We start from the raw sequence: 26,490 nt of genomic DNA, 5'->3' as shown, positions 1-26,490 counted from the left end.
ATCGATAAATGGTAGGCACCCAGATTAGACAATTTTGGTGCGAACCCCTCTGGGCAAGGCAAAGCCCTATGTGACTACTCACTCCATATTCTTTATGAAAATATGCTAATGATATGAATATGACATAACTGAGATATAGTTTATGCAAGATGGCTTATGTGAGATATCATGGAAAGGTTCTGATTTACTGAATCCAATTATCCAATGTGTATGTCTGTATCATTTCTGTATCTGAAGTTAGGAATATTAACTATGTATCTGTATTTCAAATGTGTTACTTTAGGTGTCACCCCCAACCAGTGCTTCAGATACAACAATGGAAAAGCCAGACAGGTCTAAGGGCCATTAGCAGAGACGATGGACCCGTGAAAGAGCTTAGCCTTCCTATGGACAGTGGAGACAGCCTATCAGCAATGGCTGCCACAGCCCTGTAGAGACATGGGTCTTGTCACCTGAAACATTACCTGAGACTTCCTGTAACTTTCTACTGTGAGGGAAGGGGTGGGGGTGGGGGTGGGGGGTGTCAAGTTTGGGAAACAAAGGATTCCTGCTTTGTGTAAATCCTATTTAAAGGTTGGGAGGAAGGCAAACAGGACTCCTCCTCTCCATGGCCTGTCTGCCCAAGAAGAAAGACTGGTAAAGCCACCTGAAGGGAAGGCTGGGGCGGGGAGCTGGGGGTTTGGGGGCAGGGGGGAGAAGAGTCCAGACTGAGACAGGGATCAAGTCTGAAAAGGAATATAACTGGAACGCTGAACCACAGAAACTTTGCAACCTGCCTGAAATAACATTTAGGGTAAGAAATTACATTTTGTAACCTGTTTCTTAAGTATATTGAGCTTAGCTTGTGTACTTTGTTTTATTTGCTCAGGATTCTGCTTTGTTCTGTGTTATCTCTTATATTCACTTAAAATTCACATTTTGTAGTTAATAAACCTATTGCTTGTTTATAATATAACCCAGTTTATGTCATTTCTAACTGGGAGGGCAAGAAGTGGTGCAGATCTCCCTCCACATTGAGAGAGGGGACGAATTTCATAAAACCTTTGGGTTTGTACCCCTTTAAAGGGAGTGGGCACTAGAGTGTTGGAGGAAGCCCCTAAGGCTGAATCTTTCCAGAGTGGATCTCTGTCTCTCCGTGCAGCTGGGTGGGGCCCTGCCTCTGTGTTTGGCTGGAAGAGGCTAGTGAGCCTAACCCAGCAAGGCCAGGTAAAGGGGACCCAGGCTGGCAGAATAGGCTATTCAGTTAAACCCTAACACATCAGGTGACACCCCAAAGAGCCCAAACCTGTCACACCCTGAAGCTATAGCCATATTTTACTCACAAATAGGAAAGACACCCACGTACAGTGCAGAACCTCCTCATACCTGAATGTGTTTAACCAATCTCTCAGATTTCAGTTTCTCATTTCTACACCTCCACCCATTTCACCAGCACGGGACGGAAGTATCTTGCTACGTCAGTTCTGTTGTTGATTATTTCCCATCAATCTAAGACTGTTGACCTAGCTGATCACCATTTCCTTTGGCAGAGGTAAATGGCTGCATACACCTAGCAGAAGGTCGCAATCAACACAAACATAAGCCTTGCACAGTGTGTAAGTGTGTGATCAGACCATCGATTAGCTCTGATGAACGCACTACCCCAAACATCAACTTTTAAGTTCTCTAGTTTTCTTCATTTTTGTTACCAGTAGTTCGTAGCCCTAGTAGCAAATGCACTCACCCATAGCATCACCCTGAGATGACATTACTGTGATGTGCTCTGCTAGTGCCTACACCTTGGAAACATTCGGAAGCTGAAGTTAACAAACAAGCTGCTGCATTCTGGACTAAGTAGAATTAGAAGCATAGAACACCACCACTCTGCAAGCTGCACTAGCTCCCTGCGAGCTTCTGGGGGGAATTAGACAAGTTCATTTTGACCTTTGAAGCCCTAAATGTTTTGGCCGATCTGAGGGACTGGCCCTCTCCCTAAGCCACATTACTGCAGTTGTGATCAGCAGAACTACTAGGGCGGGCGCTCCCATGATAACAGGGAGTTGTCAGAATGGCAAAAAGTCCTTTCCTCCACCTTCCCTTTACTGCCCGAGTCTGGGATCTGTGAACCTTAGACACAGAAGGTGCTCCTTCTGCAGGCATTTGGGAGTGGGATGGGAAGAACTTAAGGGCTGTTAGTTTATCAACTGTGGTATAATGGAGTTAGAGGTGGGAATGTATGGGGAGTTGGCAGTGGATTTTAGTGATTCAGTGTCATTGCTAAAGTGTGCCATTTGTGCTGTGGGCACCAGCCTAGTAAGAACCTAAAGTGAAACCATCAACTCATTTCACAGAAGCCACTGGCTAAAGTTAGTAATAGCCTGCCACTCTCTAGCTAAACAGTGTTTTGCCCTGAGCAGCAAAAGATGCCCAGATGTCTATAATTCAAGCAGAAGGGGGCAGAGAAAGAATGCAGAGCTGATGCAAACTGTAAACAAAGGAAAATCTTGTTTGGCTCTGTCAGCAGCGTGCATCTTCATATTTAGGACAGTATGCAGATACAAGTATATTTTCTTCAAACACAACAAACATGTACAATAGGCAAGGACTGAAGTGGAATCAGAATATTGCACACGCAGAGCAAAAGCTGGGACTGCCAATATAACCATTTGATTCTTGCTGACCACACAAATTATGGACTGTCTGCATCAGATTTCACTTGGCCTTATTCAAGAGAAAGAGAGAATGGGATGCCTGGCTTGAAAGCTTTGTTCTTTTAAAAGTAAACACAGGGACCAATCCCAATTCAAACTTTTCCTTAAGTGCAAAAAACTTTGGCTAACTTCCCCAGCTTGTTTTTTTTTAACTTCCTTGGTTCTCGGAAACATGGAAAGCAGAAATGTAGAATTATAACAAGAGATTTCATGAGATTTCCAGACCCAGTTTGACGACTCAATGGGTTGAGAGCTGATCCCACTGAGTCCTGAAGCTTTCAAGGGTTCTCTGAGCCCTAACTGCAAGTGATCTTTAAAATTTCCGTTTTAAATGATCAAAGGAGTAATTCTTTCCTAATCCATGGAGGACTGGATCTTCCTAGTGTCGCTTTCAGAATCAACTCCTCTACAAGGACTTTATTATATTAGTATCCTGGTGGTACCAAGAGAAACCAAATTAGACTGCCCTCGGTCAGAGAAAAGAAGCATTACCTCCGTTTAACAGAATGGAGACGCAAAGAGATTATGTGACTTCCCCAAGTTCACAAAAAGTTTGCAGCAAAGGCAAGAATTGTGACCAGGTCTCCTGAGTCCCATCAAGTCCCACAAAACAAGGTGGGCTTTGTAGTTAAAACAAACACCTGCTCCAGCTCAATTGCCCATCATTCTCCCTAAAAAAGTAAAAAACAACATTTGATATACAAATACAGATCCATACCACCCTGGAGTTTTGTATTTCATATTCCAGATCTTGTTCTCCAACTTTAGCAGTGGCTAGAGCATGCAGAAGCCTGTGAATCAGGACAGGTGGGTTCTGTTCCTGGTAATGCCACATACGCACAGGGAGATCTTGGGAAACTCATGTAACTTCTCTGGTCCCCCATTTTTCTTCTCTGTACCCTGAAGTGTCATCTATCTCGGCAAAGTGTTGTTTTAAAGCTCTTTAAAAACCATGGATGAAAGTGCTACAATTATGAGAAAGGTCCCTGAAGAGGAACAGGGAAGTGAGTGGGATGGCTGTGGGCAACTATATACAACACCCATTTGCCTGAGATAGTATCAGACCAATCCAATAGAACAGGGCAAAATGGCTCCCAAAGGTGGCTGTTGCTCGGCTCTACTGTGGCTCTGACACGTCCGTCAAATCTGCCATTTGGTTGATGGAAGATGAAGGAGGCTGATGACAGGTGCCTACTCGAATATCATGATCGTTGGTGCAGTGGATTCACCGGCTGTCTGAGAATAAGGATGAGCCCTGTTGTCTCTGTCAGGGCTGTATTTGTAGGGCTTCCAGTAAGGGGTTGGTGTACAAGTCTCCAGTGACCTCGGCAGGGCAATGGAATCTTTTAAAAAGAGTGGAGTGCTTATTCCATTGTCTTGTGTTATCTTGTTGAAGAGCTCCATCCCCTCAAATGGGAGGTCCTGGATAGCGTCTCTCTCACTATTCGAGATGCTAACAGTCAAGAGGCTCATCTCATGGCCACTGATCTCGGGGCTGTGCTGGAAGCATCCGGGGCTGCATGGAGGGCTGTTCTGGGGACAATTTGGCCTTTTAAAATCTCCGTTAATTCCTCCCTACTGTCTTGTGGCACTTTCGACAGGAAGGGAGTCATCCTTTCCCAGGTCAGGAAATCATATTTGTCAAACAACTCCCCACAGTTGCAAAGAGGCAGACAAGTAAGCTTGCACCTGATTTGCCAGTCCTCAAGAAGGCTTTACACACCTACCACTAATTGGGGATGTGGTTCTCCCCCCAGACAAAATAGGTATTGCTTATGTCCATCAACTGGGGGGATGAGTCCATCACAGGTTGGGCAGGGTTTAAACCGTAAGAGTTTAGAGTCTGCCATGATGATAGGTGCCTCATCCCATTATACAGCAGGAATATCCAAATTAAGAAAATAAAGAATAAGGAGGGTGAAGATTAGTGAAGAAAACCTTTTGAAAAAGGATGAGATTGATGCTCCATAGAAATGGTAGGTGGGACACCACAAGGCTCCATCTCACTGCCACAGGGGTAAATGAAAACTGAGGGAGGGTCATGGCTGTTCTGCCCTTGCACAGAAGCATGAGGCAGCTCAGGGCCCATGTGAGACCTCAAAGGACACGACCAGTAAAAACAATCCGATCTCATGTGCCTGAGGCAAATGCACCCCTACAGTGGGATCCACACTGACACATACTCAAAGAACAATACCTGTTCTTAAATAATTAAATCAATTGTATGTATGTATGAAACCACGACTGTGAAAAAACAATTTTAAGCCCTGGATTGTTTATTGTAATCATTTTACTCTCCATAAAGTGTTATCAGTGTAGGCTCTTGGCATTAAAAAAAGCAAACAATGAAAGGAAAGGATTTGATTTGAAATGAAAACCTGTTAACCCCTCTCATGCCACCACCTCAACTAGGGATAGATTGGGGTGGACTAAGTTTAGGGCAAAATAATAGTCACTGAACAGTAACATTCACCCACACAGTCCTGGAACTGGCTGGAAACCCAACAGATCTGGCTGATCACGCAAAAGGGTCTACCTGTTCTTTCACCTTGTATCACATTAATTCTGCTACCATTTTATGGATGTAATGTCACAGAGCCCACAAATGTTTATAAAGGTACATTTTCTATGTGTCACAGAATGGATCACTTGGTGATTACCTGTTCTGTTCATTCCCTCTGGAGCACCTGGCATTGGCCACTGTTGGAAGACAGGATACTGGGCTAGATGGACCTTTGGTCTGACCCAGTATGGCCGTTCTTATGTTCAGGATAGAAAGCGCTTTAAACTCTTATTAGTGTTAGCAGAATGACTTCAAACTGGGCATCCTCTTGCACAACACGCCTGTGCCAGCATGTCTTCTAGTCATTTCTGCCCCTTTCATCGACAACTTTTTACATCTGCTAGCCATACAGAGTCTATGTCCCTCTGGAAGAGCAAGCTGGATTCTATTGTACATTATAAACCACCACAAAATTATCAGCTGAGTTCTCATCATGGAATCTTTTACCTTGGATGGTTATTTAGCAGGTAATAAGAATACAACTTGATGTACAGATCTCAGGCTAAGTGTCCCTACTGGCAATTAGAAAAAAAAATATCTCTTGGCTTGAAAATTGATCAGATTCAACATGGAAATTCGCTGATAAGATGCAAAACATGGAAGATCACAAATTATTCTTATCAATACACTTTAAAATGAACACTAATGCTGGAGCCAGGAGAAGGAGGGTCAGTCAGAATGGGGATTAGATCCATGCAAACAAACCTATTTGAATTTGCAATAGTAAATCCATAAGTCATAGGTTTGGGCTCGCTGCAATGCTAGAGCGAGGAGCAGATTGCCATCTTCCTCACAGAAAGACCACAATATTCTTATGCCTTCTAGTGTGTTCTTTTCAGTCAACTGTTCGTTTAAAGACTTCCCAGTATAGTGGCTTCCCAGTATAGCCTCTTTTTGCCTGTTCATTGCTCTGGACACATCTCCATTTGTGACCACTAGGCATCTGCCCGCCTTATTGTTCCAAGCTACCTTTCTCATTACACTACAAACAGGTGATCTGCCATACCAAGCTGAATCAGTCGTTCCTCAAATCCAGTATTGCCCTTGGCAGTAGCATACACCTGATACTTAGAAGGAAGGGAGCAAAAAGTGTAATGTCAATACACCTGGCCAACTGTGCAGTGCTGCACTAGTGTAGGGAAGGAGGATTCATTCCTGATCCCTACTACAGCCAGCTTAGCCCTGCAATATAAGAAATGATTAATCCTATGTTCCCTCAAGCACAACAAATGTGATTATTGGTTACTAAATGATGCAGCCTCTTCATAAATCCAGCTGCAGTATCTGTCTCGGTGACCTCCTCGTGGCAGCATAACGAACAGAATAAATATCTGATGTGTGAAGAAGCATTTCCTTTTCATAGTTTTTAATTTACTCTGTCATTAGTTTTATTGGGTGACCACCGTGACCTTGTATTAGCAGACAGTGAAAAAAGAGAAACCTGTTTTCACTATGCATTGTCATCATCTTACAATCCCTCAAGTAAGTCTCCGCTTTCCACCACCCAGGCCTAGTGCTCCTCCTCTGCGCCTTTCTAGGTTGTCTGTATCTAACTTTCTCCACTAACCGTCAGCCGTCTCTTTCCTTTGTTTTCCACGCACAAAGCTCAACTTTCGCTTAAGTCCCCTCCTCTGCAGCTGCCCAGTACTTACTAATTTTTGCCTCTACAGCATTATGGTGCGAATGACGCTTCCTGTTATATTTATTGTACAGTAAATTGATCTAGTGCCCCTTATGGCATTTCGAAAGGAAACAGTTCAGGAATAATGTCCCTCGTGGTGCCACTACTGAAAATACTTTACAAAGGGAGTTTGCCACAAGAGGAAAAGCCGTGTAATCATTTGAGCTAATCATTGCAGGCAGTTTAGTGTCCCCAAGGGTCTGTAAAAGGTTGAAATAGAAATATGTTAGAGCTCCTACTCTCTTCACTAGAACTGATGAAGGATCTCAGACATTCACAGCTGACTCAGAGCCCACTGATTTCAAGGGGCTTTGGATCAGGCCCAGTCATTTGTGTGTGAATTCTGGCCAGGCTCTGCAGAGGCGAATCAGAACACGTTCTAGAATGATTGTTTAACCGGGCTTTGTACTTTTGGAAGAGAGTTGCATGGCTGTCCATACTGTACACACACACACACTTACACACACCCACCCACACACACACACTTTCTTCACCCCAAAGAACCCTGCTATCAAAGTGAACACAAAGAAAGTTTGTCAGCATCAGCTTACAAATCACTCCTGTTTCAGAATGAGGAAACACTTTCTGACAGCCACCTGGGGCTCTTGTGGGAAAGGGGATGTTTTTCCCCCAAGACCTGATTTTTATTTTTAATTAAATTCAGCCAGGTTTAGCTTGATCATTTATGTGTAAAGCCAAGTTAGCCACAGGAAACACATTGGGACGGTATAAGGGAAAAGTTAGAAAGCTAGGGACATTTCTGTACTTCAGTTATCAAAAAGCAATTATTATTCAGGATGGCTACATGTTAGGCACTGAAAAGCTAGAGGGAAATTTTAAAAAATCACATCACTCCCATTTCCTTTCTGAAATAGCAGAGTCATTAGAAACGATAGGATTTTCTGATCATCCAGAGGCTGCCGTTTGAGATCCTTATGGCAGCACTGTTTGGCCACTCTGGTATCTGATGTATTACCATCTAACTGCAACTTTGCCACTTCTAAATGAAGATTTGGATAAGATATAGAAATGCAAGGCATACATGACAAGTTGGATGAATCTTGTGCACAAGGCCTGGCAACCAGCCTGTAAAGTCCTGCTCCAGAGACTGCAGCTACTGCTAGGACTGCACCAGCCACTTGAGTCTCTGGATGCCTCTGGAAACCCAGAGGGGCTAAATGAACAGCAGAAACGTCTGGAAAAGATTGTTAACCAACAGAGCTACTTAGCATTCTGCAGCTTGTTCCCAGGAATGCAGTGGAAAGAGGACATTAATGTGCATCAGATGAAGAGCAAAGGGTTCAAAGCTTTTATTCAGAAAAGCAGCAGAAGCCTTTTGGGAAGAGGTGATTAGTTGCTTTCCAGTTAAACAGAGTTACTTTCGTGTCAGATCTTTAAAGCCCATTCATTTTTCAAAAGGTGGTGCCTGCGTCTTTACAATTGCCACCAGTGAGGGAGCCAGTCGCCCCCACACCTGCAGCTTCATTTGCTTCAGAGTTTCTGAACCTCCTAGTCAATGCAGAGGCTGAAATGAAATAGCATTCTTTTGCCATGAAATAAAAACAAAGCACTGCTGGTTTTGGAGGACACAGATCCTGGCTTCAAGAACTCTAAACAATAGTCCCACAATCCCCATCAGCTCCACTCTCCTTTCACCATAGGAAAGGCAAAGCACAAGTCTGTCAGGCTCCTTTTAAGTGTATGAAGCCCACCAGCAGTAAAGGATAATGGCATTCGGGTCTATCTACATTACTTACATGACACCCATTACTGGGGTACCTGAGAATCTCATGGTCTTTGATGTATTTATCCTCACAACACTCGTCTGGCAGGCCACTGCTAGTCTTCTTCAAGTGGCTCGGCATATTCACACTTATGGGTAACGTGTTGCTGCTTGGTGCCTTCCCACTTCATTTATCCCCATTTTACAGAGGGGGAACTGAGGCAAAGAGAAATTAAGTGATTTGCCCAAGGTCACACAGGAAGTCCGTGGCAGAACAGGGAACTGAATTAAGGTCTTTCAACTCCTGTGCTAGTGTCCTCACTACTGGACCATCCTTCTTCTTAAAGATATGTGCAGCCCAGAACCCTGGCCAACCAGTGTGCCCAGATGGATTACATTCAATGGGAGTTCTTACTCAGCAGTACAGAAATATTTCTCTCACAGCAACTTTTTAAAAAAAATTAATTAGATGCCAAAACAAAAAGCACCATCTCTCTGTTAAACAGAATCTGTCCTGAAGAACAAGTCCCCTCCACTTAATTTCATCATCCCAAATAAAAGCGGAGCATTATTATTCAAACAGACTGCAAGGAGGGTAGGCATCCAGAAATATTTCAAACCCTGACAGATGCCACCATGTATTTTATGACTGGACACACTAGAACAAATGGCTAAAATCAATTTACTGAGAAGCCCCCAAAATAACAGGGTGGGGGACCTGGCAGAGCTAATGAATACAAGAAAACACTCATTATTTAAAAACTCTTCATGGTTCATCATGAAAAATGTGCTCCTACTTAGCTGGTCCCCAGTGACACGGAATTAGCCCAGTGCTCTACTAACCCTGCAGATCAAGCATCTGGCATGAACTCTGTTGCCTTAGCCCCGCCCCTACTGTGAGGGAAATCACTGAGAAAAGATAGACCATTCTCCTCCATGAAATCAATGCTATCCCCATCGTGCCCCCACTTGCTCAGTTCCACAGAGAGGCAAGTGGTAGTTCCCTGAGAAGCTCTTCTATAGAGAAGATGCTGGGATGGCAGACTACCAGGGGGAGAGATGGAGGGAAAGTAGGAAGGATTTCAACTTTGATAGACTTTTACCACCTTTTGTAGTGGGCAAATCTTACAAGGTGAACTGCAAACTCAAGAGTGGACATTATACTGTGTACACCTGAGAGCCAGGCTGAAATTGCATTCACCCGCTGACTAATTTTTTTTTTAAATAGACGAATAAAATAAACCCAGCGTTAGTCTTTAAATCATCATCATCATCATCATGATATGGGTAGACAACCAAATATTCTGCCAGGGGTGATCCAATTTTCATGCAAGGCTCGGCTAAGAGGGGCAGCACAAACTACTGAAAGTAAGCCTTACATACATTAGTTTGGCTGCCCTGCTCTGCTGCCCCAGAATGCATTATGCCCCCAAAGAAACACTCCTGTTGACTTGCAATTGTTTGGTTTATTTCTTAAATAATAAATGGTGCCTTCAAAGATTTTTGAAAAATATTTGGCCAAGTCCACAGCGACACCAAGTCAGCCTACAGTCTCTGCCCCAGGAGAGGGCTTCGAACTGTTGGGGAGAGCAGAGACTAGGGCACCTGAAAGATGTGCCGATTTGGCCCACCTTTCCAGGTGACCTCCATCCTCTGGACCCCCAGATGCAGTTTAACGCTGCCACATCCTGGTGAAGGCAGCTGCATCTCCCGGGCAACTGCATCCCTCAGGCAAGTCATGCCCAGCATGTAATAACCATTTGAGTTTATCATTTGGGATATCAAATCACTCTGGTCACTCGATCTCAGACCTAAAGGTCGCAATATTAAAACAAAAAGACTTCAAAAACAGACTCCAACGAGAGATTGCTGAATTGGAATTAATTTGCAAACTGGATACAATTAACTCAGGCTTGAATAGAGACTGGGAATGGATGTGTCATTACACAAAGTAAAACTATTTCCCCCCCCCGCCCCCGCTCTTCGGATGTTCCTGTTAACTGCTGGAAATCAGTGGCAGAACTTTCTCACCTTTCATAAAAAGAAAAGGAGTACTTGTGGCACCTTAGAGACTAATCAATTTATTTGAGCATAAGCTTTCATGAGCTACAGCTCACTTCATCGGATACATTCAGTAGAAAATACAGTGAGGAGATTTATATACACACAGATGCATCCGATGAAGTGAGCTGTAACTCACGAAAGCTTATGTTCAAATAAACTGGTTAGTCTCTAAGGTGCCACAAGTCCTCCTTTTCTTTTTGCGAATACAGACTAACACAGCTGCTACTCTGAAACCTGTCACCTTTCATAGTCTTCCATTGACATGACATCTTTGTGAAACCGAAACCAGAGAGGAAAAAAGGCAATAAAAATGGTACCTAAGAAAAGTTTCCCCATCTGTAAAATGGGAAGAACCATACTTCTCTCCTACTCTTATCTGTCACTTCTATTTAGATTGTAAGCTCTTTGGGGCAGGGAATGTCATTCACAGTTTGTTCCTACAACCTGCAGCATAACAGAACCCTCCCTGACCTGGCTAACGCCTCTAGATGTTACCACAACATAGATCTACATTAGGTAGAAACACGGCCACCACCCATGTTAAAAGAACATTCTTTAGGTGACAAAGTCAATGCCAGTTCTAAGGTTGCCTGCACAACCGTAATTCTGCTCCCCTGTGCCTCCATCCTGTGCATTGAAAGAGGCAGGATTCCGTGGAAAAAACAGTGTGACACTATATCATTAAAGACTGTGACAGATGCACAAGGGGGACAGACAACTATAAATATGGCAGGTTTCAGAGTAGCAGCCTTGTTAGTCTGTATTCGCAAAAAGAAAAGGAGTACTTGTGGCACCTTAGAGACTAACCAATTTATTTGAGCATAAGCTTTTGTGAGTGACAGCTCACTTCATCGATGAAGTGAGCTGTAGCTCACGAAAGCTTATGCTCAAATAAATCAGTTAGTCTCTAAGGTGCCACAAGTACTCCTTTTCTTTTTATAAATATGGCGTTTCCCAACTTTTGAAAAAATGGAGAAAGCGGAGGGAAAAGTATTTTCACCTTTTGCCACCATTTTTCTCTGGAGAAACAAAAGGGAGAGAGCTATGCTTTTAAAAAGTGAGAGAAAGAGGGATTTTTCTAAAAATTTCAACATTTTGAGAAAAATGCATTTTTTCTATGAAAATAAGTGTATTTGTTATCAACCCCCCCCCACCACTACCATTTTTTGACAATGTTTCTGACAAGTTGTAATGTCTAGTTACTAGTTCGGCACGCTGACTATACTTTCCTAAGGAATGCAAGTAAAAGAAAGAAAATGATAATTTTTAAACCGGTTGTAACTCAGCCAAACCTGAATGATACTTCCTGAGATAAAAAAAGAATCACATTGCTAGTCCTAGGGCTTTGTCTCTGCCAAATTTCATGGCTGCAATTAATGGAGGAGTACAAGCTTCTCAGAAAAAGGCTGCAAGAATCTTTTATAATAGAGAGTGTTAGACAAACTCTCTCTATGGGATGCTATCAGCTCCCCCTATAAAAAAAACAACCTTGAAGGCTAAAAATATCCTGCATAGTGGGGCCCAGAGAATCCTTGGATTTGTGAAATAAACATGAATCCATTGTGTCCAGAGTTCAAAACTGGACTTAGAATTCCAAGTACAAGTTGGATAACTTCCTCCTAACGGTCATTTATCAACATGACAGAAAAACCCCACCACATAATTTGTCGTCTTTGCTCAAACAAGTCAGGCAGCAGACTGGAACAGCAGGCAGCATGCCAGTCAGAGTGAGGGAAGTTGCATGGGAAGATTGCATAGCACCTGCATTCAATATGCCTGGCTCTAGCAGGTGCTATTACTTCACTTTCAAGAGGACTGAAATTCACACAGATAAGAGTAGAATTTAAACCAGACAACCAAAAAACAAAGCAGCTCATGCCAAGGTTGTGGGTCCATGCTTATTTCTAACAGAAATCTTTTTTCCACATTTCCCCTTACATGTTCCAATTCCCCAAGCCACCGCTGTCCAGGGCCGGATTAACGCAGGGGGCTTGAGGGGCTACAGCTCAGGGCCCCAGGCTAAGGGGGGCCCTGGTGTAGCAGGCCTCTGTCAGGCTACCGGCAGGCTCCCAGAAGCGGCTGGCTGCTGGCACGTCACTGCGGCCCCTGTGGGGTGGGGGGAGGGCAGTGCTTGTGGGCCTTGGCAGTGCACGGAGACATTTTGTTCCCCTCCCCCCAGGGGTGTGCCGGCCAGCAGCAGAGACTTCCAGGAGCAGCGTGGGGCCACAGCATGCAGGCAGGCAGCCTGCCTGAGCCCTGCTGCGCCGCCGGCCAGGAGCCACCTGTGGTAAGCGCCTCCTGGCCGGAGCCTGCACCTCACACCCCTTCCTGCACCCCAACCCCATGCCCCAATCTGGAGCCCCCTCCTGCACCCAAATGCCCTCCCAGAAAGAAACTAATATAACAGCTGTTCTAAGGTAAGAAGTAGGCTATTTTGAATTAACTATATTCTACATGTTTTAAGACTGAACTGTAACCACAGAACGGCTTTATGTTAATTAAAAGGCAAGTTTGGTATAGCGTTAATAGCCTCAATGCCATAATTGTGATCATTTTGTTTTCAATTAGGAAAAAGACTTGTACACAGGGGCCCCACAAAATCTAATAGCACCAGGCCCACAGGAGAGTTAATCTGACCCTGCCACTGACCCCGCTTCCAAGTCCTTCTTTAAGGGCTCACTGAAGTCAATGACAGGTTTCAGAGTAGCAGCCGTGTTAGTCTGTATCCGCAAAAAGAAAAGGAGGACTTGTGGCACCTTAGAGACTAACCAATTTATTTGAGCATAAGCTTTCGTGAGCTACAGTTGCATCCGATGAAGTGAGCTGTAGCTCACGAAAGCTCATGCTCAAATAAATTGGTTAGTCTCTAAGGTGCCACCAGTCCTCCTTTTCTTTTTTTGAAGTCAGTTTCATCTGATTTTGGTTCAAGCCCTTAGACTTGTTTCTACTGTGATGCTCATCAAAATGATCTAATCCAATTACCAATTATTCCTTCTTTTGAGCTTCCCAAGGTGTCCTACCTTCTCTATTTCTGTCTACAAGGTTGTTAACTCCTGGCCTTCATTTATGTTTTGAACAGCGCAAAGCAGACATGGTTGGTGTTTAATGGAGCAAATCCAGCCCACCTTCCTCACACCAAGTAGCCATACTTACTCAGTGGGGCTGTGTGCCCCATTCTAAGGCCCCACGGGTAAAGCTGATATACATGACACAGCTTTTGCATTGTATTAAAATAAAAGAAGTGGCAGAATGGGCATGAAATGCTTTCTCAGCTGACCCGGACAACTTTCACAAGCCAGACTTAGGTAGGTCTGGGAGGAGACTGTGGGCTTGATTTTGCAAGGCTGGGTCTTTCTGGATCCAGACAACATTTAATGCAAAGGCACAGAGCTCCCAAAAGTTTCACTGGCAATAAAATTCCTCCTCTGCTGGTCATACAGCAGAGAGATATTAATACCATTGAGTGCAGATTCACAACCAGTGGAATGAATTTTATATCCACCAACACAATGCCTGGGGATGATAAGATAGTAGCACAGCAATGAAGTGTGAATAACTTTGCAACCAGTTCTTTGTTCCAATACAACCTGTAAATTTAAACTGTAAACAGTTTGATTAAATGAAATTTGTTTGTTTTTTTTTTAAATTCCCATTGTACCGTGTTTTTCACATAAAATAACCATGTTGAGACCCCACTTACTGCAAATGCATTTTATAGAGGGAACGCTCTCTTGGGGCATCATAAGCAGCATTAAAATGATGGGCAGCTAAGGCTTCCATTCTGTTCTGCGATACACTGAGAAGTGAGATGGTTCCAGAGTGTATAGCTGTTTATATGAAGCAGCTGATAGCACCAGCCTAGTCATGTAGGGGGAGAGGGTGGCCGGCCAGCCATCAAAGTCTGGGAGATTATCTAAGGTATCTCAGTCTAAATAGTTTGCTGAGAGATATTTGGTGGGAGAATCAATTCCGTTCCCCCACGCTCCGTTTGACCATGTTGCTTCTGCGCTCATGACTAATTACTGCATGAACTCCGGTAGGGAGCAAACCTATTGAAGACAGTCGTCCCCTTCGGGGGGGCGGGGGGGGTGCATCGACTGCAGTCGTTCCATTCAGACCATAAGCAGGTCTCAAACAGAGCAGTAAGCACAATACTCCAGATCAAAAGGGGAACACGATAGGCCCAGTTAACAAAGTAAACACAAGGATGCTCTGTATCTAGTTGTCTGTGGCTGGGTCATAGTCCCAGCCAGACCTTCCTTCAGGAACCAGCACAAAAAAACTGCTCTTCCTCCCAGTCTCCTCTCCACTCAGCGTTCTCTCTCCTTTTAGCAACCCCCTCCAAGCCTCACAGCTCTTGTAGGTGAAACAAGGTGGGGAATGACTGAGGCCACAGCAGCTCGTTAACCCTTCTCTGGCCAGTGTGGAGTTTTTACTGACATCACATCCTCTTAGGCAAGGGGTGCGCAAACTTTTTGGCCTGAGCACTACATCAGGGTGGGAAAATTGCATGCAGAGCCATGAATGTAGGGCTGGGGCAGGGGGTTGTGGAGCGGGAGGGAGTGCAGGATGTGGGAGGAGGCGGCGTGCAGGAAGGGGCTCAGGGCAAGGGGTTGAGGTGCAGGAGGGGCTCAGGGCAGGGGGTTGGGGTGCAGGGGGGGTTGCGGCAGGGGGCTCAAGAAGGAAGTTAGGGACTTGGGGGCTCAGCCTCCCTGCCTGCCCTTGCCCCGCGCCACTCCTGGAAGTGGCTAGCATGTCCAACAGTGGCTCCTGGGGATGGGGTGGGGTAGGCAGCTCCTCTGCGCGCTGCCCTCACCTGTGGATACCACCCCTGAAGCTCCCATTGGTTGCAGTTCCCTGTTCTGCGTACAGAGCCCTCTGCTCTCCCACTTCCCTGGGGCTGCAGGGATGTAGTGATAGCCGCTTCTGCGAGCAGCGAGGGGCCATAGCAGGCAGGGAGCCTGCCTTAGCCCTGCTGTGCCATGGGACTGGCAATCCCACGGGCTGGACTGAAAGCCCTGATTGTCTGGATTCGGCCCACGGGCCGTAGTTTGCTTTCCCCTGTTTTAGGCAGTTGTTTCAAACATTTTAAAATTAAGATTAAAAATGCTCTTTCCAAATTCTAGAGCACTGTCCATCAGAAGCTCTCACGAGTGCTTTACTAACACTGAAGGACTGAACTCAGGAAGCATTATCCCCCTTTGCAAGAGGGGAAACTGGAGCTCAGAGAGGTTAACAGAAAATTGATGGCAGAGCTGAGAAAGGAGCTCATGCACTGTGAACATAAAACCTACTCCAGTCTAATCCATCTAGGTATTTCTATGCACTATCAGATCATTTTCCAAAGAGTGCCCTGCCTGCCTCCCAGAAAATAGGGTTTCTGTCCAACGACCGGCTGGAAGTTTGGCCTGAAAGAACTCTTAATAAACGCCACCTCCCTCAGCCTATACTCCCATCAGCTAGTACTGGGGTAGTCCTCCAGCGAGTAGGTTCTTAATACACTTTTTAAATGTTGGTCTTAAGGGATGCACTATAGAAAATGTCCTATAAATGCAATAATCTTATGACGAAATTGCCTTCTTTCTACAAGGATTGGGGGAGAATCAGATTCAGTCTAACAGAAAAAGGGATGGGACAAGGCATTAGGAACTAGAGGGGATGGGCTAAACCCCTTGTGAATCATAATCTCATTCCCTAAGGTCACGAACCGAAAAGCCTTGTGTGGCTACCAGACTGTGGGATGGTGTACTTTGCAGAGAGTCACAGGATGCCAGCATTTGAGAGTTCACTCACTCTTTCAAGCATTTGGCATATTTGGTTTTTAAAAGGGCTGAAAAAAACTGCTGTCTCTCCCCCCTGTCGATCTGACTCCCCATGTTGCGTTATCGACTGAAATTTAAAGTGTCTCAGTGGATTCCTTGCTTTTGCCTTAATTCAGCTTACATGGTCCATGGCTCTGTTGCTCTAGCATGTACAACATACATTATGAATAAAGAAAAGGAGGACTTGTGGCACCTTAGAGACTAACCAATTTATTTGAGCATGAGCTTTCGTGAACTACAGCTCACTTCATCGGAAGCTGTAGCTCACGAAAGCTCATGCTCAAATAAATTGGTTAGTCTCTAAGGTGCCACAAGTACTCCTTTTCTTTTTGCGAATACAGACTAACACGGCTGTTACTCTGAAACCATACATTATGAATGTCTTTGTAATTCACAGGTTACCAGATCGCCCCTTGTGATATTTATCACAGTCCCTTTGCAAAACCCTTGGACTAGTCTGCATATATTAGCTATACTTTATCTCACTATGTGATCTTCCAACATCAACTCAAGGCAGTTTCCTCTGCTATCAGTTCTTGTAATCTGTGGGGAGGAGGGCAGAATGCCCTCAGGGGAGCTAAATGCTTGTTTGTTGACAGTTTATAATGGTAACCTGAACAGAGTAGTAGGAGAAAAAAACACCTATAATGTGATTCTTTCACAACTGGACAATGGGCTAGATCAGGGATGGGGAACCTCCGGCCCGGATCTGGTCCCCTGCAAGGCTCTGTGCCGCCGGCTGGAAGCCCTGAGCCTCAGCACCACTCCGCTGCAGGGGGAAACTAGGGTGCCAGACCAGTCGATCAGCTATCCCAGCGGCCCAGAGGTGATCAGGGAAGCTCAGAGCCCACAGGTGCCTACCCGCATCTGCAAGCACCGCCCCCACAGCTCCCATTTGCCAGGAACCAATAGAAAAAAGGTTCTCTACCCCTGGGCCAGACCCTCAGCTGGGTAAATGGAGCTACACATGTTTACACCGGCTGAGGAGCTGGCCCAACAGCTGTAAGTACAAGTCACAGAAATATCACCATTTCAAAGGCTTCCTTAACAGGGATGACTTGCAATAATGCTAAATGTTTCCCACCCAGAGAGAAGAGTCCTGAGTTGTGAGAAGCCTTCAGAAAGATACACACACACCCGGATCTCACACCAATTTTACACAGACATAGCCTCACTGATTTTAGTAGAGTTACCCTGGATTTACATAGGTGTAACGGAAGGAAAATCAGGTCCACATTGATTCAAAGAGGCCCATTTTATTTCGGTCCCACTCACATAGTAACGACTGTGCTGGGGGGACCCAGCCATATGGTTATAACTCTAAGCGCCCTAGTTCAACCACTTGTTATTCTGCTCATTGCAGGAATTAGTGACCGGAATTCTGTGACCTGTGCTATGCACAAGGCCCTTCGTTTTTGGTATTTACTAACTTTCTCCAAAAAATGCCCAGGTTTTGAAAAAGCCAATATTCAGGTATGATCAATTTTCACCCGAATTTTGGCTTTTTTGGGACCTCTGCCCACTGCCCCCTGTGAGTACCAGGCACCACCCCACTCCTGCCCTTCGTAATCACACATCACTTGGGAAAATCCAGGCCCAGGTTTCTACCATATAACAAGATTAACTCAGTAACTTTGCACAGCAGGCATCCTTCGCAGTGTACACTTTATACCGAACACAGGATATGACCACCCTCAGTTATTCATGCCTTTGTCACCTCTTAGCTTCATTACAGCAATTAGATACACCTGGGCACAAAACCTTCAGCTCATAGGAAACTCCAGCTAGTACAGAACGGTGAAGCATGTCTCCTCAGCACCTGTCACACACCTGTCCTCTGCTCTCTATGCTGGCTTTCCGTAGACTTTCTAAGCAAATTCAAGGTCTTGGTTTTTATCTTCAAAGCGCTCTACAGCCTGGGTCCAGGATACCTAAAAGGCTATCTCTAAAGCTCCAGGATGAAGACCACGGGCTGACAACTTCGCTCCTCTGGCCCAGTGGAACTCTCAACAATAAGAGTAAAGCTTGCGCAGGAGACAGAACTTTCCCCAGGCCTGGTCCAAGACTGTGGAATGAACTCTGTCAGGTTCTAAGGACCATCACAAACCTCACCCCTTTCTGTTTCAAGCACAAGGCACATTTCTTTGACCTTGCCTTCTCTAATAGTGCACACGCTTCTCCCTGTGGAGAGAGGATGGGAGAACAAACAACATAGGACAGATGTGTAGCCACGTTGTTTAATGCGCCGCTGGAAGGTGCTCTGGTACTACAATAAAGAGGTCAGTATAAACACATATACTGAATAGAACAGAACCAAAAAAACAGGAATTGAAAATACTACCTGTGTGTGCAACATGGACAAGTTAAGATGAACTCCTGTATTTCCTGATTTGTTTTTAAATGTAACTGTGCAAACAATTTATTTATTAATTTTATTATTTATTATTAAATTAAATTTAATTATTTTAAATCTATATAAATAAAATTAAATAATGATGCCTATCCAAGGCTTTAGGTGCTCTAATGTTATGATACAACAAATATAATCAAATTAAATCTCAGCAGCTTTAAAATGACTGGTTCCACAGGCCAGCCAGCCAGCCACCTACCCTTTGGGTATGTCTATACTGCAGTTATACTCGCAGGGCTCGGGTTGTGGGGCTGTAAAGTTGCAGCGTAGGTGTTCAGGCCTGGAGCCTGAACTTTTGGACGCCACGAAGAGGGGCAAGTCCCAGAGCCCAGGCTCAAGCCCGAGCCCAAACTTCTACCTTAGAATTTTAAAGCCCCACAGCACTGAGCCCTACGAGCCTCAGTCAGCTGTCACGGGCCAACTGTGGGTGTTTAACTGCAGCATAGACATGCCCTTCATTATCTAGGAAGCCCACCCTCAGCCCTTTCCAAAAATCCTCTCTAACAGACTCTTTCGCAGTGTGCCCAGAAAGACACCAAATTCAGACTCTCTCAGACCAAGGGAGGGGAACAAGTTCTCCAGTCTCAATGCTCTCACAGAGAATGTCCCGCCAGTCACCTCCTCTCTTTCATAAAAAGGGGATCCAGCTTGGTAGACCAGCTGACCGCAGCTGTGACAGTATGGTATAGGGAGGGGGCAGTCTCTCAGGTCGGGTGGTCCCAGGCCATCTAGGGATTTATTAGTCCATAACCAACACCTTAAACTCCACCCAGAAGCCAGTGGAAAGTCGGTGCAGACCCTGGAGCACTGGTATCATAATGTAGTATTTTGCATTTCACAAATTTCAGATAAAGACAATATAATTGAAAAACATTCAAAGAGGTTGGGAGAGGAGTTGCAGGATGAGTAAAAGAAGGTCAAAGACACTTTGGACAGGTCTCTCCTACCTCCGGTCGTTCCTCCTTCTTCTGAATAGTTTTTTGGTTTGTGCAATTTCAGCTTCATGTGGCAATGGATGATAACCCTGGTTAAAAGAAGGAAAAAAGGCAATTGAGAATTCTGAGATCTATGAGGTAGTGATGTTTAAATAGTTAGAACTGGGTACTAGTCCCACTGTGTGGACGTGGGTAAATTACCTGTTGCTCCTTAGAGAGACAAGGTGGGTGAAATAGAAGAAGAGCTCTGTGTGGCTCGAAAGCTTGTCTCTCACCAACAAAAACTGATCCAGTAAAAGATATTACCTCACCCACCTTGTTGCTCCAATATCCTGGGACCCACACGGCTACAACTACACTGCATGAATTGCTCCTTGTCTGTCCTACACAACATGAAAATTAGTAGAACAGATTAAACTTTATAAATGCATCTCTCCCTCAGCTTGCAAGATCTGTAAAACAAGCACCATGACAACTACCTTCTGAGGGTTAGTTAATCTGAAGCCATCTGAAACCTTCAGATGAATGGTGTTATACAACATAAATTTAAAGGATTATTATTAACGGCACCTGATATATGATTTACTGGGAATTCAGGCACTCATGACACTGAAATGCCATTTGTTCCCCTATGCTATGGGTGCTGCTTTATTTCCATTACAAATCATCCATTCTTTTCTTTTTTTTTAAACTCAGCAGCAAAAATTTACAACATTTATTTGGAAAGATAAGGAGCAAAATTTAGCTGACAGAGCATTGGAGTGGGAGTCAGCAGGAATATCAGATCTTGTGCAGCTTCATGAGTGACACTGTCTACCTCCCACCTACATCCCATTCATTTTCATATTATGGTTCATCAGAGGACAGCAATACTCTATGCTTTGTGCTCTAATATACTCCCTGCATGCTTCTGTGATCAGTTACCTTACACACAAACTGCAGCTGCTCTATACTACAAAGCAATAGAGACTATCACCCTCATAACTTTGTTACAGAACCTACTATCTAGGATAACTAGTTAGGGAGACCGTGTTGCCTAGAAATCAGAACAAGCCCACTGTGAGAGTCAGAACACTCCCAGGTTCTATTCCTGGCACCCCATTTATTCACTGTTTTAGCACAGGTAAATCAATAAATAAATCACACAGTGCTTAAAAAGCATTTTTCCATCCTGACAGTGCTTTACCATAATTAATTAACCCATATAACACCTTTCTCATATAGGGGCATATTATCTCCATTTTACAGATAGGGAAACAATGATAAGTGATTTGTCCAGCCAAGTTAGTGAAAGAGCTGGGATTAGAACCCAGGCTCCTGGCTCCCAGTTCTACCCCCTATCCACTAGACTATGCTGTGTGCACTCTGTGACTCAGTTTACCCATCTGATAATGGGGACAATTTTACTTACTTTCATCCTACCCCTGTTGTGAGGCTTCACTGATGCTCACAAAGAGTTTTGAGGTTTTTAGAAGAAAGACACTATATAAGCAAAAAGTATTATTTATTTTCTTGGATCTGTGCAGCCATGATAACCACCAATGGCAGCAAAAATCTTTTATTTATGCATTACAGTACTTCCCAGGCTGGCAATAAAAGTGCCATAAAAATCACTTTATATTTCCATAACAATCCATCTTCTCCTCTGAGTTACAGTCTCTGCCTCAAAGCTAGTGAATCACCACATGACAGAGGCCACCAGAAAGTGGCAAGCATATGGGAAGGAGAAAGTGTGTCTGAGCATGCAGCCGCTCTTTGTTACACTGGCAAGACAACAGGACACACCTACCACACTTTCAAAGTTCCCTCTCTCCCAACATGTCAGTAAAAGTTATTAAGAGTTCACTTTAGTAGACATTACAATAGCAACAACCCCACTTCACGATCACCATGGGAGATCACAGAATCACAGATTTTAAGGTCAGAAGGGATCATTATGATCATCTAGTCTGACCTCCTGCACAAGACAGGCCACAGAATCTCACCCTGTAACAAACCCCTAAATTATGTCTGAGCTATTGAAGTCCTCAAATCATGGTTTAAAGACTTCAAGGTGCAGCAGAATCCTCCGTGCCCCATGCTGCAGAGGAAAGCGAAAAACCCCCATGGCCTCTGCCAATCTGCCCTGGAGGAAAATTCCTTCCCGACCCTAAATATGGCGATCAGCTAAACCCTGAGCATGTGGGCCAGACTCACCAGCGAGACACCCAGGAAAGAATTCTCTGTAGTAACTCAGATCCCGCCCCATCTAACATTCCATCACAGGCCATTGGGCATACCTACCGCTAATAGTTAAAGGCCAATTACTTGCCAAAATTAGGCTATCGCATCAGATCATCTCCTCCATAAACTTATCAAGCTTAGTCTTGAAGCCAGATACGTCTTTTGCCCCCACTGCTTCCCTTGGAAGGCTGTTCCAGAACTTCACTCCTCTGATGGTTACAGAAGTGCAAAGTTCTTTATGAACATTAATGAATTTAGCCCCACAACCTGCCTGTGAGCTAGGCATAGGAACTAGGCATCATAGCTTCAGACATTTTAAGGCCACAAGGGAGTGTTATGATAATCAAGTCTGAGCACTTGCAGAACACCGTCCAGAGAATTGCATCAAGTGGTTCCTGCATGAAGCTTATAACTTTTGGTTGAGCTAGAGTACATCTTTTAGAAAGACATCCTACCCTGATCTGAAGACTTCATATGATGAAGAATCTATCACTAGCTGTCACCTTCAGCCCCCAACTAAAACCTCTCCAGCGCATCATCAAAGATTTACAACCTATCCTGAAAAATGATCCCTCACTCTCATAGATCTTGGGAGACAGAGCAGTCCTCGCTTACAGACAGTCCCCCAACCTGAAGCAAATACTCTCCAGCAACCACACACCACACAACAAAAACACGAACCCAGGAACCTATCCTTGCAACAAAGCCTGATGCCAAGTCTGTCCACATATTTATTCAAGTGACATCATCAGAGGACCTAATCACATTACCCATGCCATCAGGGGCTCGTTCACCTGCACATCTACCGATGTGATATATGCCATCATGTGCCAGCAATGTCCCTCTGCCATGTACATTGGCCAAACTGGACAGTCTCTACGCAAAAGAATAAATGGACACAAATCTGACAACAGGAATCATAACATTCAAAAACCGGTAGGAGAACACTTCAACCTCTCTGGCCACTCAGTAAAAGATTTAAGGATGGCAATTTTGCAACAGAAAAGCTTCAAAAACAGACTCCAACGAGAAACTGCTGAGCTTGAATTAATATGCAAACTAGATACCATTAACTTGGGTTTGAAGAGAGACTAGAAGTGGCTGGGTCATTACACATCACACATTGAATCTATTTTCCTAAAGTTAAGTATCCTCACACCTTCTTGTCAACTGTCTAAATGGGCCATCTTGATTATCACTACAAAAGTTTTTTTCTCCTGCTGATAATAGCCCATCTTAATTAATTAGCCTCTTACAGTTTGCATGGCAACTTCCACCTTCTCTGTGTATGTTTATATATATATATATATCTTCTTACTATATGTTCCATTCTATAAAAAGAAAAGGAGGACTTGTGGCACCTTAGAGACTAACCAATTTATTAGAGCATAAGCTTTCGTGAGCTACAGCTCACTTCCTCAGATGCATATCGTGGAAACTGCAGCAGGCTTTATATATACACAGAGAATATGAAACAATACCTATTCATAGGTAGGTATAGGAATAGGTATTGTTTCATATTCTCTGTGTATATATAAAGCCTGCTGCAGTTTCCACGATATGCATCTGAGGAAGTGAGCTGTAGCTCACGAAAGCTTATGCTCTAATAAATTGGTTAGTCTCTAAGGTGCCACAAGTCCTCCTTGTTACTCTGAAACGTTCCATTCTATGCATCCGATGAAGTGGGCTGTAGCCCACGAAAGCTTATGCTCTAATAAATTTGTTAGTCTCTAAGGTGCCACAAGTACTCCTGTTCTTTTTGTTCCAAAATGTTTACACTTTGTCAGGGCTGGCCTTACCATGAGGTGAACTGAGGTGGCCGCCTCAGATGCCAGACTGTGGGGCACACCCCACGAGGACCCAGAGGGTAGAAAATTGTGTCTGCTGCTGGTGCATCTGTATTCTCTCTGCTCTAGATGCACAGAGATGGTGGAGTGCTGTGCTGGAGGAAGGAGGGCACAAGAGACATAACAGGCAGGCAGGAGAAAAGGTGAGATGGAATAACAGAAAGCAGCAGGAGCTGCAGGGAGAGAGAGGAGGAGGATCCTCTTATGTACCTCTCTAGCACCCCCAGGAGCCTGGACTGATTAACACCAGCTTCTCAGGGAGCTTCCTGATTCCTGCTGCTTCCGTGAACCCACCTGAGAACAGGCAGTCAACTGAAGTAGTAGGAACCAGTTAGGCCCTTAAGACGCTGCTATCTTCCCTCACTCAGGCCCTGCTACCAGCCTGCTTATTTGTCCCCTTCAACTGAGTGTTGAAAGCCACTGTAGCTGGCACAGAACAGCCGTCATGAGTGAAAGAAGAAAACGCCCCTCTGGGGCAGCATTCAGAAAAAGAAAGAAAGCAAAGGAAGCTTTTCTATCTAAACAGGAAGGCGCTCCCCTGAGATACATAGACACAAATAGAAAAGGAGGACTTGTGGCACCTTAGAGACTAACCAATTTATTAGAGCATAAATTGGTTAGTCTCTAAGGTGCCACAAGTCCTCCTTTTCTTTTTGCGAATACAGACTAACACGGCTGTTACTCTGAAATAGACACAAATGTTCATGGTGAGCCTTCCGGCCCCAGGGAAGATGTGAGTGGTGAGGAGATGCCTGATCTTCCAGTTAGTCAGAGTGCAGGTGACCTGGCAGCTACTGCAGCATCCATATCTCCATCTCAAATGGATGTAACCATGCACATTCCTGAAGAAAAGTGTAGATCAGAGAAGAGTGTGGTGGAGGCGCAAGAAACAGCTGCTGCTGAGTTTAGTTCCCTAAGTCTAGATGATCCAGGACTGTGGACCCACTTGAGCAGTAGCCTAAGGGACTTCCTTGTACTGCACGGGCCACAGCAAGTGAAAAACTTTATGTTCCCCAATGAAAATAGAATTTTCCATCCAACACATTACTGGTGTGAAATCCCCAGTGGTGACAAAGTGGAGAGGCCATGGCTTATGTACTCAAAAACCCAGAATGCTGCCTACTGTTTTTGTTGCAAACTCTTCCAGTCTAATGTTCCAGCCACATTGGGTTCTACAGGAACAAAGGACTGGAAAAATCTGGCTAGAAATCTGGCATGCATGAGAAGGCAGCAAATCTCCAGAGAGCGTTCCATAGGTGGAAAGAGCTTGAGATGAGACTAAGGTTAAAGGCCACCATAGATGATCAGCATCAAGAGAAGATTACATCAGAGTCTCTTTACTGGCAAAATGTTCTGAAAAGGCTCATTGCCATTGTGATAATGCTTGCTACCCAAAACCTAGCATTGTGTGGCACTTCAGATTAGCTGTATGTGCCAAACAATGGAAACTTCCTTAAAACTGTGGAACTGATGGCTGAGTTTGATGCTGTACTCCAGGAGCATCTAAGAAGAGTCACCACCCAAGAAATGTACGCACACCACTACCTTGGAAAAACAATTCAAAATGAGATCATACAGTTACTGGCAACAAAAATCAAACAGAAGATTGTGGCAGATCTGAAGTCAGCAAGATATTACTTTGTTATTCTGGAATGCACACCTGACATCAGCCATACGGAACAAATTCCTTTAATGGTGCGTTTTGTAACAACAACAGAACCTAGTGAAAATGTCCCTGCAATGGTGAGTGTCCGAGAGCATTTTCTAGAATTTATTGACATTGATGATGCTACAGGAGCTGGTATGACAAATGTGCTTCTTAAAAAGCTGGAAGATATGAGAATTGTGATAGCTGACATGAGAGGTCAGGGCTATGATAATGGTGCCAACATGAGAGGAAAGAACAGAGGAGTGCAGACATGGATCCGAGTTAAACCCTCGAACTTTTTTTGTTCCATGCAGTTCTCATTCACTGAACTTGGTGGTCAGTGATGCAGCATCAGCTTCTAATGAGGCTGCTGAATTTTTTAATGTAATTCAAAGCATCTATGTATTTTTCTCTGCATCAACTCATCAATGGCAAATTTTGAAGCAACATCTGGGAACATCCTCTCTGACACTGAAACCACTGAGTGCCATATGATGGGAAAGTCGAGTGGAGGCAACAAAGCTTATCAGACACCAAATTGGTAAGATAGATGATGCCATAGTTGCCATTATGGAGGATAATGCTATGACAGGAACGGTTCACGGGAGAACAGTGGCAGAGGGAAATGGAATAACCAGAAACATACATAACTTCAAATTTCTGTGTGGCTTAGTGTTGTGGCATGATATACTGTTTGAAATAAATGTTGTAAGCAGGAGACTCCAAGGTGTTGACCTTGATATATCTGGAACAATGGAACAACTGGACAAAGCAAAGTCATACCTACAGTCTTACCGGTCAGATGAGGGATTTCAAAACCTTCTGAAGAGTGCACAGAAGTTTGCAGAGGAATTTCACACTGAAACTATTTTCCCACCCATTCA

At 44.3% G+C, this 26,490-nt stretch overlaps 1 protein-coding gene across 2 annotated transcripts in view; it reads right to left on the bottom strand.

The window, feature by feature from the left end:
* CTIF (cap binding complex dependent translation initiation factor) overlaps positions 1-26,490 on the bottom strand; it is a 351,658-nt gene that overhangs the window by 139,152 nt on the left and 186,016 nt on the right. For both annotated transcript variants that reach the window (XM_084627673.1, XM_084627674.1), the window contains one exon: positions 19,901-19,977. In XM_084627673.1, the coding sequence (XP_084483799.1) occupies positions 19,901-19,977 (77 nt within the window). The remainder of the gene's footprint in view (positions 1-19,900; positions 19,978-26,490) is intronic.

Source organism: Lepidochelys olivacea (genome assembly GCF_965140295.1).
Source record: "Lepidochelys olivacea isolate rLepOli2 genome assembly, chromosome: 5".
Lineage (NCBI taxonomy): Eukaryota > Metazoa > Chordata > Testudines > Cheloniidae > Lepidochelys > Lepidochelys olivacea.
This window is presented reverse-complemented; position numbering and strand designations above follow the sequence as displayed.